Source organism: Osmia bicornis, chromosome 5 (assembly GCF_907164935.1).
Source record: "Osmia bicornis bicornis chromosome 5, iOsmBic2.1, whole genome shotgun sequence".
Lineage (NCBI taxonomy): Eukaryota > Metazoa > Arthropoda > Insecta > Hymenoptera > Megachilidae > Osmia > Osmia bicornis.
Genome location: NC_060220.1, coordinates 12245792 through 12259326, shown reverse-complemented (window position 1 = coordinate 12259326; position 13535 = coordinate 12245792). Strand labels below are relative to the sequence as shown.

The window sequence follows — 13535 nt, the reverse complement described above, 5'->3', positions numbered from 1 at the left end:
GTGTTATATTAATATTGATATTAATATTAATGTTAATATTTATTTACATATATACATATCTACATATACATTTATGGGCTGGACTTCGTTTTGGGGGACCACAAATTTCTCGATGGAAAGTATCAAATCTTATAGTTTTTGACCTGAAACATTCGAAAATGCAAGTTAGATGTCCAGGAAACCAATAGTTTAAGAAATACAAGTGTATAAAGTTGTACGTTTTTAGTGACGTTTGACAGGTTACAATGACGCCATGTTGCTTCTACCCATCTTCTGATTGGTCCGCAGGAAGGTTCGCGCATAAATTTGAAATCTGTTCATTTATTTCAGGTATCATTTGTTAACTCTATCAATTTTTTTATTCAACTGTTATATTCTTGGTAGCATTATTTTCACAATCAGTACCGTGTTTTATTGTTGCTGTGTTTTTTGTACGTTTTATTGATTTTTTTGTGTGTTTTTTCTATTTTTTATTTATTTTTTATATTTTTTGTGTTTTATCTTCTATTTATTTTTTGTGTGTTTATTCTATTTTTTATTTATTTTTTATATTTTTTGTGTTTTTTTCGTTATTTATATATAACAATGAGTACCATAAAGTATAACTTATGCAGGTATTTGAATTTTATGTGTTATTTTCTTTATACATTTTAATGTTCTGCATATTTTGTATGTATTATCTGGGTTTTTGTGAATTTTATTTAATATGATTTATGCAGCTTGCCTGCTTCGAAGGAATCGGCGGTTTCATGGGCCAGGGAGAAGGGACTTCTTCGTACTACTAAGAATTGTAGTACCCATCGACGGCCCATGAGGCTTTATCCAGGCGGGGAACACGGACTTGGCCGTTCCGATGCCCTGCTGGCCGCGGTAACTGCAAGCAGTACGCGGCCACAGTCGATTCCTTCTTTCAGGATGTCCGTCTGCCGTTGCATAAGGCAATAAAGTAAATTTTCATTTGAAATCATTTGATTATTAATTTCAATTAAATTTATAATCGTTTCTTATATATATATTTTTTTTTAAGGCTTATGTACTGCTTCACATCTGACTTCTCCTACGAGGTTACCGCAACGGAGGTATCCGACGTAGGAGAAGATCAGGAAGTTTTATCAACGGACACGATTGCAGCGTGGTTCCGCTATTGTCGGGAGATGATAGTGGACCACGTTTGCAAAATGCAAGCGGGCAAGCCGAAATTAGGCGGGATCGATGAAGGAGGTTCTGCAATCGTTGTACAGGTAATTTTGATACTGTTTTTAATTAATTTTGTTATTATTCCTGTCTTCTACTACTGCACTTTAAATATTATTTCAGATCGATGAGGCCAAATTCGGCAAGCGGAAGTACAACCGTGGCCGTATCATCGACGGCCACTGGGTACTTGGCATGGTCGACACATCGACCAACGATTGCAGAATGGTTGTCGTTGAAAACCGGGAAGCGGCAACCTTGATCCCCCTAATTAAAGCAAATGTTGCTGCAGGCAGTGAGATCCATACGGACTCATTTAGGAGTTACATGGGTCTCGCTGCTGAAGGATTCACCCATAAGATGGTGAATCATAGCGTCGAATTTGTTGGTAATTATTTCAGTTTGGTTAGGCTATATTAGAATTTCCGGCCGCCGTAAGGCGGCCGGTCACATCGGTGTGATAATAAATAAATGTTTTGTGTATCTTTTAATTACAGCGCCTGATGGAACTCATACGCAACAAATCGAAGCTAACTGGCGACCGGCAAAGGATTGGATGCGTGGAAGAAGCCGCTTCCACGACGAAGACTTTGCCGATCGCCTGTGTGAGTATTTGTGGAGGAAATTCTGCAAATCTCACACAATTCATCTTATGGATTCCTTGATCGCAGCAATCAAGGAGCAATACGTTTTCGAATAAGGTAAGTTGAACTTAGTCACTTAAACGAACCAATCAGATGATGGGTAGAAACAATATGGCGTCATTCTAACCTCTGAAATGTCACTAAATACGTACATTTTTAAACACTTGTATTTCTTAAACTATTGGTTTCCTGAACTTTTAACTTGGATTTTCTAAAATTTCAGGTCAAAAACTACAAAAAAAAGGACCCCTTAATTTGTGGTCCCCCAAAACGAAGTTTTACCCATTTATGCATTTATACATTTATTCTGTTTATGCGCACATTCTCATATTTATTTATATATATATTTGCACTCAATTTGGAGCAGATTCAGTCGGTATTGTGTAATATTGTGTTATATTGTGTAATTTTGTACTGTGTTATTTTTTCTATGGTTGAGTGATAAATAAAGATAATTGACAATTATATATTTGAAACACTTGGTTGCCTTGAGTGCTGAGTGTATTCCCTTCGTCTTCTCGTACCTTATTAATTATCATGTTTGTTCAGTATGATTGACCTCATTGTTTGTTCAGCGCAATGGATTTTGTAGATTTATTTGATTGTAGATTTATTTGATTTAGTTTTGGTTTTGATTTAGTCTGTTGGATGGTTGCGGTTATGTGAGATGGATGAATTATTATATAGTTGTATAGTTGTATAGTTATACTTGTTGGTGGATCACACTACACTGTATTTTATTTTATTTTGTATTTTATTTTATGTTACAATATATTATATTATGTCGGTTGCGTTGGTCTACGCACTACACTTTACACTTCTTTACTCTTCTTTAATCTCCTTATCTACCTTTATTGGCTTGTTTTAATTTCTTTAATGGCTCTGTTGCTCTTGCATTCATTCATTCATTTATCATTTACTATTCATTAATCTTCATTAATCTGGATTGAGGTACGGTTAATCTTCCTGTCGGGATGGGTGGTTTTGTCCATCCAGATGCTTGATGGCGTGTGGCTTCTGTTATGATTTAAAGATTTAAATATTCTACTTATTCATTGTTTATTCCCTTATTTATTCCTGAATTATGTAGTAGTATGGTGTCTAACTGAACCACGCGACTTACATTTGATTTAATTTATTGTCTTTTACCTATCTATCTTTATACACCATTCGTTATCAATTTCTACTTTCTATTTGCATTTGCATAGACATAATCATTTATCGTTTGCAATTGATAAATCTATAACTTGTAAAGTAGTGGTGATGGAGGAAAATGATTGTTACGGTCATATTTGAATGGTAATCTAGTGGTAACCTAGTTCATTTACTGTGTCTATCCTATTACATTATATTACTTTACATTACATTACACTACATTGTGTTGGCTATGTTTGTGTGTACATTACACTACATTTATTTCTTTCTTTCTTTATTTCTTTCTTTATTTTTAATTCTTTATGCTTATTTTCTGAATTTCTCAATTTCCTTTATTATTTAATCGCCTTAATCGCGTTTAATTATGTTTATTACGTTTATTATTATTGTTTACTGTTTATTATTCATTATTGTATTCATCTGTCAGCTGTTACTTTACTTTACTTTATTTTAGCTTTTAGCTGTTATTTTATTGTTCATTTATTGTTCGTTTATGGGCTGTTCTTATCATGGGCTTCATGGGCCTCATGGGCTCATGGATTATTATTCATCATTCATTATAGATCGTCGCATTTATCGCATCATGGGACATTCAAAGCATGCTTGTCATGAGCGAGTGAGCATTTGAGTGTTTGTGTGTGAGTGTAAAGCATGTATGGGACATGTCATCGAGGGTTGCAGCGTACGAAGAGGTGGCGCGGTCACGCCGGGATGGTGTGATCCTTGAGGATATCCCCCCGGTGCCGACCGTTGCCGAAGAAAAATATGTTCCTGCCTCCGCAGGTCGGCGTGATGACCTCAGGGATAAGGCACATCATCAGCAACCTACCAGGCGGACGAAGAGGGGCACGGTCAACTGTGGAGATACGATGTCCCTGTCCTGGCAATAGTGCTAGGTAGGCGAAGAGGTGGCGCGGTCACGCCGGGAAGGTGCGATCCTGGAGGATGCCCCGGTGCCGATCGTTACTGAAGAAAAATGGCCTGTCCTCGTGGCAGGTCAGGTGGGCGTGATGACATCTAGGAAAAGCCACATCATCATTATCAACCCACCAGGAGGACGAAGAGGGGCACGGTCAATGTCCCTGTCCTGGCCGTGCTGAAGTACAACCCCTGTCCTGGCAATAGTGCTAGGTAGGCGAAGAGGTGGCGCGGTCACGCCGGGAAGGCGCGATCCTGGAGGATGCCCCGGTGCCGACCGTTGCTGAAGAAAACTTCCTACGTGTATTTCTCAGGTTTAAAATGTTCTTACCGCTAGATCGGAGGTGCAACGGCGTGGATCCGCAGATGCCCCATGTTACATGGCGTTTTTGCGGGAGGACGGAATAATGCGAAATGCATTGAATTGCCAAAACGCCGTTGTGGCTACGTTGGTAACCTGTTATATATCCCAAAGGATGAATAGGTACTGGCGGCCCACACAGGGGAGAGGTTTTAGTGGGTAGTATACCCAGCCACAGGACTGTTCCCTCTGGACTACCTGCACAAGGTCGCCCCTTCTGGGCTGAGACCTACTCTTGGGCAAAACCCCACCCTTTGGGTCGGGTTGCCAGGTTGCCCCCTTCTGGGGTTGCCTCTTTGGGTTTGCCCTCACCAAACGGGCGCCAGGCTGCCCCTTCAGGGCGGGTATGAGTCCCACACTGCCCCACCAGCCGAATGGAGTGAATGGGGGAACAACCCGCGCGTGCATAAATGCATTTCCTCTTATATAAAAAAAAAAAAAAGGTTAGGTTAGGTTAGGTTCCACGGACTTCGGCCCGACATCTTTGAAGGTGTCTATTCTATGGTTTATATTATCTATGGTTATATTATTTTGAAATTCACTTCACTGTATCTTACTGTATCTTCACTGTATCTTATTCTTATTCTTTTATTTGATTTATATCACAGTATATTGTGCTGGTTATTTTGCTCACACATTACACTTTACAGTTTACAGTTTACACTTTCTTTATTTTCTTGATTTCTTAATTTATAATTTATAATTTCACAATCTTTTCAACTGTTGGCTCCCTTCAATATCCATTCATTATTTATTGTTTATTTATTTATTTTTATTTTGATTGATCAAGGCCAGTGGATTTGATTTATTGTTCTTTCTGTGATGATGAATGGTTTTGTCTGTGCAAATGTCTATTCATAATTTATTCACAATTGATTGATAGTGGTTTGAATGTTTAATATCAGACTTACTTGTTCGATTGTACAATGATGTGGTGTTTAATTTAGCTACGCTCTTTATATTTGATTTGATTTTGTTGTTTACTTATTCTATCTTGATACCTCATATGGTGATCAGTTTCTACTTTCTACTTTCTAGTTTCTATTTGAACTACGCAGTTAATGATGATTTGTTTTGTCGCTTTAATTATTATCTTGATATGTCATCCAATAATCGGTTCTTCTTGCATTTGCAGTGACATGATCATTTATTATTTATCATTTATAATCTGACTTATAATCTACTTTGATTAAGAAATAGGGTAATTGGGATGATAATCTTTACGGTTATGGTATACGTTCAGTTCAATTTCTGTATTTTGTATTCTATTTTATTACATTACATTTCATATTCTTTACATTATATTTCTTTCTTTACATTACATTCATTTTCTTCACATTACATTACTCTACATTACATTACATTGCATTGCACTGCTTTACATTACATTACATTGCATTACACTGTTTTACGTTACATTACATTATTTTACATTATATTGCTGGTTACGGCCTTCAATTTATAATTTATGTCTTATTATTTACCTCATTCTTTTCTAATATCTTTAATTAACTACTTTACTGTTCTGTCGCTCATTCTTTCATTCTCTCATTTGTTCTTCACACTGAATTGAATTGAATTAAAGTAATTGATATGATGTAGCTTATTTTGATCTTCATGATGGTACGGAGTGTCGTGGATGGTAGTAATATGTTTAATGTACTTATTTATGGTTTCCTCCATTCGGTTTATATTTTTATACTTTATCTGTGCCATGCCATCACTGTTTATCGCTATTTTATTATATTTCATTATCACCTTCTTGATTTCTTGATTCTTGATTTGTTGCCTGTACGTCCTTGATATTCCTTGGACATTTTCATATTATTCTCATTCTTCTTTAATATTCTTTAATTCAACTCATGCACGACGTCTCTCTCTGGTAATTGTAAGGTTCTTTCTGATGATGTGACGGTGTGCTGTTCCTGTAAAATTAATATCCATGTCATCAGGATGGGCTATTCCTGCTATTTTATAGTATGTTATTATCTTACCCTGTTTCCCTTCTTTTCTTCCCTTTTTCATTTTCAGTTGCAATTCAGCTCTCTTAACTGCTAATTTGCTTCTTTTAACAAGTCCTTGCATACTGGTTTGACACTTGGTGGCTCTGACACTTTAGGGTTATGTTTCTGTAAATAATTTGTCATCCGTCATCTCATCTCTGAATGTGACTTTTTTATGGCCTATTCTACTTTACGTTTATTTTATTTCATTATTTTTCTTATTGCTTTGTATTTGTATTTTATCTGTATTTTATTTTAAATTTAGTTATTTGGATGATTCAACCTTCTTGGTGGGCCTGCATAATTCATGTACTTATAATTATGGTTTGATCGATTATAAGTATTGTCTTATATATTTCATTTATCTTACACATTTATTTGTTAATTTTCATTCCTACTCGACCTTGTACATCCTTGTCAAGCCTTTCGAGGTTCCGAGGATTTCTCATGCAGGGATGTGCAGGGGAGAGTTTGAGGCGAATTCAATTCTTTCTAAACGGTACGGCAGTATAATGTTTAAATTTTGCGACTTTCTTGATCGCATTGTTATATTATTTATTTATTTATTCATTATGTCATGCATTATGCTGGGCTCACATCCTATTCCTTCCCTGTTAATTGATCTAATCTTATTTTGATTTGATTTATTTTATTTTATTTTTTATTTTATCCCGTAAATTAGTATTAGTTAATACTATTTAATTGTGTGCTTGATTGGTTGTATGAGATTTGCTTGATGACATGCGTCGTTACATGCGCTGTTTGATTTTTATTTTTATTCTGATCTTGATTTTTGATTTTCATTTTCATTTTGATTTATTTGGGTAAGTGTCTTATGTTATTTGTTTTATTTAGCTTATTTATTTATTCGGCCTCTCTTTCCTTGGCGGTTGTTTTCGTTTATTTTCGGTACTTTTGCACAATTTGTTTTCTGCACCGCGATAATGTGCTAGCGCAGTGTGTCCTGCACTCCGCGCAGTCTGCGGGTTTTATACGGGTTGATTTATTTCATAAGTGTTATTAATCTAGCTTTATGGTTGTGTAACGACACAGAGTGAGTACGTCACTGCACCGACTTGTAGGGAGAGCGGTTCCCTTAGAAGGCGACTCGTATTTTGTGTTTTAGGGATTATAGGTTCGCGTGATGTGCGGTTAAGGAGTGAAATCCAAACACTAATGTGCTAGAAACTGATTAAAATTTGTTTATTCAAGAATAAAAGGTAAGTGAATATTAAATTATAAAACAAAATCGTTGGTATCACAATAAGTGCGGCTAGAAATGAGAATACAATAAGAAATTATAATTAGTTCGCCCTAAATTGGGAATACAGTAAGAAATATGTAATTAGTAATAGAAATTAGTAATTAGTTATTAGTAATGAATTATTGTAATTAATAATTATCGATAGCGCTAACGCGAATGCGGCGTGGTCTTCTATAACAGTCAATACTCTGTTTAATTTTCAATAATGACTGTAGAAACTAAATTCCAGAGGTTTGTGCTAGACTACTAGAATCAAGTTAACCTTTCCTATGGGTCGCAATCGGTTTCTGGTTATACCAGAGCTGTGTTAATCGCAGGCCGTTCAAGGAGCTCCGCTCCTCGCTAGCTTTTTACACTTAAATGTTGGCTTAGCGTAACACCTGTGTAACACGTTGCGTACCGTGGATAGGAGGTCCACTGATCTGCAGTACTGCACGCCACCAGTGGAAGAGTAGGAAATAGCTGTAACTCGCGCTCTATCGCTGCCTAAACAGTTCAGCGCAAGCTTTTCTCTACTGTTCAGAGTATTGTCTGCTTCAGACCGAGGCCTGGGAAGATCTGCACGCAAACTGTGCGGAACGCCTCTATTTATACTCAGACCTTGCTGAGTCGGCACTTTTTTCCGCATAGAGTTCTTGGGGTAGCTGGGTTTTCCCCATCACGTTGTGGTCCAGCATCCCCGCTCTAGAATTCTACCCCACTATGTGTTCACTGGGGTTGCGCTGGCGCGTGCGCGGTCAGACGTCGATAATTTATCGATAAACTGTTTTACCGTCCGACTTATCGACTAAACTTTTATCGACGAATTGAACAAACTCGGTTATCGATGAAAATGAAAATGTTTATTACAAAAATTGTTATACAAATTAAGCGAAGTATTAACAATAAAAATTAAATAAAATACTCTGTATGAAATATAAAAATTGGTTATATAAATAAAATGAAATTAAAAAGATATTGTGTTGGATTATCGGGTCGTTACAGTTGGTTCACTTTCTTTTATAGTTCGTATTCATATTTATGTTTATATTTATATTCATATGCATATTCATATATATATTTATATATTTTATTTCAGTTTATTCACAAACATAAATGATTTATGTAATAAATGATAATCGTAGCTTTGACTTACTTATTAATAAATTTATTCTTGACTTTGCCCCGTCTCGAAGTTTTATTTGTTACCTCTTACTTTCAGTATAATTACTTTTACCTTCGCGAATAGTGTTGTATATCAGACTTATCTTTGATGATAGGTTTGATGGTAAGTATGGATTCCTAGGATTGCGCGGCTGTACGATGGATGGTTCTGCGGACGGTAACTGTGTTCTAACGGGTAACTGGCGCGCGGTAGGTAACTGCTGCGCGGCAGATAATTGGTCTGTGGATAACCGTCACGGAGCGAACGGCCGAGTATTATATGGTAAATGGAATAATTGCGGTTGGTAATATCTCTGGTGCTGCTGTTGGTTACCGACTAGGGATAGCTTTTACGGCTTATCTTCGGGCAGTATTGCGTGCTTTACTTATTGCGATGCGTTTTGCCATCGTTATCTTTCATAGGTACCTTACTTCTGGTTTTCATCACGGTGATTTATTGAAAGTTGTTGAAGTATTTTCGCTTTTCGCTTTCAAACGTTTATATATTCTGTATAATTGATTAATTTGATGGTTTGGTGGTTAATTTGATGGTCGATAATTATTATGGTATAGACTAGGGAATTTTCATGAACGCTAGGTATCTATATTCTATTCTTTATGGTTCATGGTCGCGCTCTTTATTTTACTTCGCCCGGTTTCCTTTCCTTTCCTATCTTAGTTGACGTTGACATGGTCATCGGTCATCTATGATGTGATGTGATACGAAGTGTTAAGTGATAAGTGTCAATTGAACTGAATTTATTGAATTGAATTTTCTATTTAATTTAATTTTAATTTAAATTTTGTATTTATTCGTACGGAGGTGATTGTGGTGAAAGTGCGCGCTCTACGGTGATGCATTGTGTTTCATTGGAGTGTATGTGTTTCAAGTGGTGCTATTTGCTCTGTTTTGTTTATATTATATTATATTACATTATATTACATTATATTATATTATTTTATTTTATTATATTATATTATTTTATTTTATTATATTATATTACGTTCAATTTATGTTTCCATTTACGTTTATGTTTATGTATTGAATATATTGAATATGCTATTTAATTATGCTATTATATTATATTATTATATTATATTATATTATTTTAGATTATTTTAGATTTTGGATTGTATTCAGTTATTCAGTCAATTCAGATAACTCAGTTATTTTAGTTATATTAGGTTATACCTAGTCAGTATTCTGTGCTGAATTAATTGTAAATTGTATGGCATTGTTTTGTGACTCTTTCGGGGGTTCACTCTATAGAAAACGGATGTCGCAAAATACAAGTCGCCAAATACAAAATTGTCGTTGGGCGCCAGCCACTGATTGTGGCAACCGAAACTCAAAAGAAGAAAGAAAGGTGTATTGGGGAATTCACAGTAGGGGGGGTTCGGGCACTTTCGTCCGTACACTTTCGCGGGGGAGTGCGCGAGGAGGAAATAGTGGAGGACAGGAAGGTGCTGGGTCGGGATGGGTTCTCGCGGGGTCTCTGCACGTTACGCGTAGTTTTATAAAAAGGGGGTTCAAAACGAGAAGGGGGTCGTTGCCGAACTCAAACAATACAATCGTAATTAATATAATCAAAGGGCTCACCCAAAACGCCTCACACTAAACTCACACTCTAACACTCCTCAAAATTGCTTCCTTAATCTCACTCGATCAAAAATCTCTCTGTAACGCTCTCTATATCATAGCCTTAGGCTCATTAACGGCTCGTCGTCGCCGCTGCGACGACGAGACCGTCGCGGGATATTTTTCGGAGGGGATGGGGTTTTGGAAGGGGGCCTTTTTCGGCACGGGCCTGATCGATTATCGATACTCGATACACCGGTGATCGGGCTCGATGGGGCTGACGGACTTCCTGCTGTGACGGGTGGGCTGAGGTCTTCGGGCTCGGCGACAGATGGCTCTGGGTGGACGTTTTCGTCAATTTGGGCCGCTTCATCATAATTTCTGGAAACTCCACGTTGCTCCTTATTTGCTGGAGGGGTGGATCTGTCGCCGGCCTCGAAGCTCCTGTTGAGGGTGGTCTTCGTTGTGCCAGTCCGTCGCCTCCATCTGTCCGACACCGGTGGGTGGGAGGAAAGGGGTGAGGTGAGGGAAGGGTTATGGGTTAGTGTTAGGTGGGCGCATGGGTGGGGGAAGCGCAGCGATTGTAACGGGGGGGCACGGGTGTCACCACGTTACAGTTTATAGAACTTCTTACCTTTATTTTATTATAATTGAGTGAATAAATGAACAGAGTAGCTGGTGGCGGCATATGACATATTAAATTAAATTAAATTAAATGACTTGATTTCTGATTATTAATATGTGTTTGTTTTTATTTCACCGTACCTGCTGTGATTATATCTATCTGTCTTACTTTGGGTCTTATATTTATGGAATTTAGTAGAGTTGTCTGGATTGGATGGTTTAATGAGTTTATTTTGTGCACTTATTGCGTTTATAATCCTTCTGTATATTTTAAGGATGGGTTTGATTTTGATTTCTTGATTTCTTAGTTCTTAGTTTCTTAGTCTCTCTTGTAGTATCACACATTGTTTCTAAGCTTTCAGAGGTTGTTTGGGTTCCTAGGCATTGTTAATTAATTGTAGACTATATGATATATTATACATTTTTAGCACTCCTTGATATGAATGGCATTAACTTTGGTTTATTGGTTTATTGTTCGCGGCTCACTATTCTTATTCTTATTCTTGGTCATCTGACATGTTTCAGGGACTTCTTTCTCCAATTGTGCATTTATGTTTTACGTTTCACGTTTCTATAATATCGTTCGCTACTCATTTTGTAGCTCTTCGTACCCCTTCAGGATAATGTTTTGCATATTATGGTTAACGCAATTCTAGTGCAGCTGTGACGGTTGGTGGATCTGTGAATTTTGGATATTTACGGTATTTTATGCAATCTTTTGTATATTGATTTCTCCTATCTTAACTGCAATTCGATTCTGATTTTGATTTGGAAAATGTTAATTCAGTTTTTGTTAATATGGTGGATGCTCAGGGAAGCATACGCTGCAGTAATCTTTCTGGCATGGTACAATGTCTTTATTGCTTTCTATACATACATATGTGCGTCATGATTCCTTAAATTCTTTGAAATTCTGATCTCCTGGACCGTGGATCTTATTTGACTTTCTTATAATAATGTCTGGTTGGTTCTAGTATTCATATGTCTTCTTTATTAATCAGGATTAAAAGGGGTTGAATGGAATTGTATCATTTAAATTGACTATAATATAAGGAGTTTAATTAACTATCTATATTAGTATACCTTATTAAATTAAATTGATTGCACTTGGCGTGTTTTTGTTACATATTATATATATACATATGTTCATAATAATTTTATGTATTTTCTTCAGTTTAGGGACTAGTTTTCTTTTATTTCTATATTGTGGTTCAGTAATTATACGGTAGTATGTGGTGTTTATTATTTGATTAGCTTTGTTCATCACACGTTGTACTACATTGACTTACTTTCATCTGCATTAGTATTAACGTTAATGTCAGACTTATCGGAGCGGTATGATAATTCAGTAACAATCTACGCAATTTGAACTATTTGAATTGATTTGACTTGCTTCAGGTTTTATGCTGATTTACGTTTCATGTTGCTCCTCATATTATGTCAGGTGAGTATTTTCCTCTCCTATTAATCGTTACGTTTTGCGTCCACTTCTGTTGGCTGGCGTAGGGTTTTCTGCAAATGGATTAATATTATGATTTACAGTTTAATATTTAATATCATGGTATCTTATGATGTTAATAGTTCTATCTCTTCCTACTATGTTCATTATATTCATCATCATTCATGTTATGGGATATATATTGCTACTTATCTTTATTATGATTTGCTAACAATAATTAATTTATTTATTTATTGCTCACTGCCTTCATTTGATGATTTGATTGTTTCTCCACCATCTTTGCTTATTAAACGAATTTGAGGTCGTGGTTGCGTGAAATGTTCCTGCAAGCAAGTTTAAGCAGTTTCAATAATTTCAAACAATAATTCCAATTATCAGTGTTACATTATGCTCACCATCTATTTCTTCTTTTGCTTTTATTCCCAGCTGATCTTCCCTTCTTTGAAGATTTAGTACTTTTCCCATTAATTGACGTGATAGGAATATATTATGTATTGTATACAATGTCTGACGTTAGCACCATTGATTGACCTGCTCAATTTTATGTTTTATGTTGCTCTTTTCATTTACGTTATCCTGGTTATCTTGGCTATGTGGGCCTCGCAGGAGGGATTCTCAGCTTCTCAGCTTCGCTGGTTTGAGCACTTCATATAAGCTCTCAGTTCTCTTCTTATTATCTGTAATTCTTCTTTCAGTCACTTTGATAGTTTTAATAGATGATTATGAGGAATTCCCTGTCGCACATGCATTTATTTGTTATACTATATAGCGTACCTTTCTGTTGTGGTGATCTTGTTTCTTCATTTTGTGGTAATGCGTGTACCCACTTCGCATGAGAATCTGCTGTCTATGGTATACTTTATACTTTACCTTTGTTACGAGCCGGAGGGGGCGGCTGCGTAGCCGGGGCTTAATTTAGGTAAATGGTAATTGTTAATGGCTTGACCAGTGTTGTTATTAACACTGGGAGCCTAAGGAAGTAGACGTGGAGACGAACCTACGTATGGCTAACGTAGGGAGCTCCAGGAGGTTGGCTATGGTGGACGAACCTACGTATGGCTAACGTAGGGAGCCACAGGAAAGGTGTAGAGTGGAGGACGAACCTACGTATGGCTAACGTAGGGAGCCTCAGGAGAGTGATATGCGGACGAACCTACGTATGGCTAACGTAGGGAGCCGCAGGAAGCGTTA

At 36.7% G+C, this 13535-nt stretch overlaps 1 protein-coding gene and 2 long non-coding RNA genes across 4 annotated transcripts; 1 reads left to right on the top strand and 2 right to left on the bottom strand.

Moving 5' to 3' along the window:
* The first annotated feature begins 886 nt into the window (after positions 1-886).
* On the top strand, positions 887-2154 carry LOC123987805. Its single transcript, XM_046285818.1, has 5 exons — positions 887-946; positions 1028-1241; positions 1318-1582; positions 1692-1895; positions 2062-2154. Exons 2-4 carry the CDS (start codon positions 1032-1034, stop codon positions 1892-1894), a joined length of 678 nt encoding a protein of 225 aa, XP_046141774.1. The 5' UTR covers positions 887-946; positions 1028-1031; the 3' UTR covers position 1895; positions 2062-2154.
* Positions 2155-6030: 3876 nt separating this feature from the next.
* On the bottom strand, positions 6031-6683 carry LOC123987779. Of its 2 annotated transcripts, none has more exons than XR_006829386.1 (3): positions 6646-6683; positions 6267-6401; positions 6031-6197 (listed from the first exon to the last, which is right to left on the bottom strand). It is a non-coding gene; the product is annotated as an uncharacterized LOC123987779 (long non-coding RNA). The 2 variants fall into 2 exon arrangements; XR_006829387.1 differs by lacking the exon at positions 6646-6683 and adding an exon at positions 6559-6574.
* Positions 6684-12370: 5687 nt separating this feature from the next.
* Positions 12371-12780, bottom strand: LOC123987815. The gene is made up of 3 exons (XR_006829431.1): positions 12740-12780; positions 12586-12667; positions 12371-12397 (listed from the first exon to the last, which is right to left on the bottom strand). It is a non-coding gene; the product is annotated as an uncharacterized LOC123987815 (long non-coding RNA).
* Positions 12781-13535: the final 755 nt, after the last annotated feature.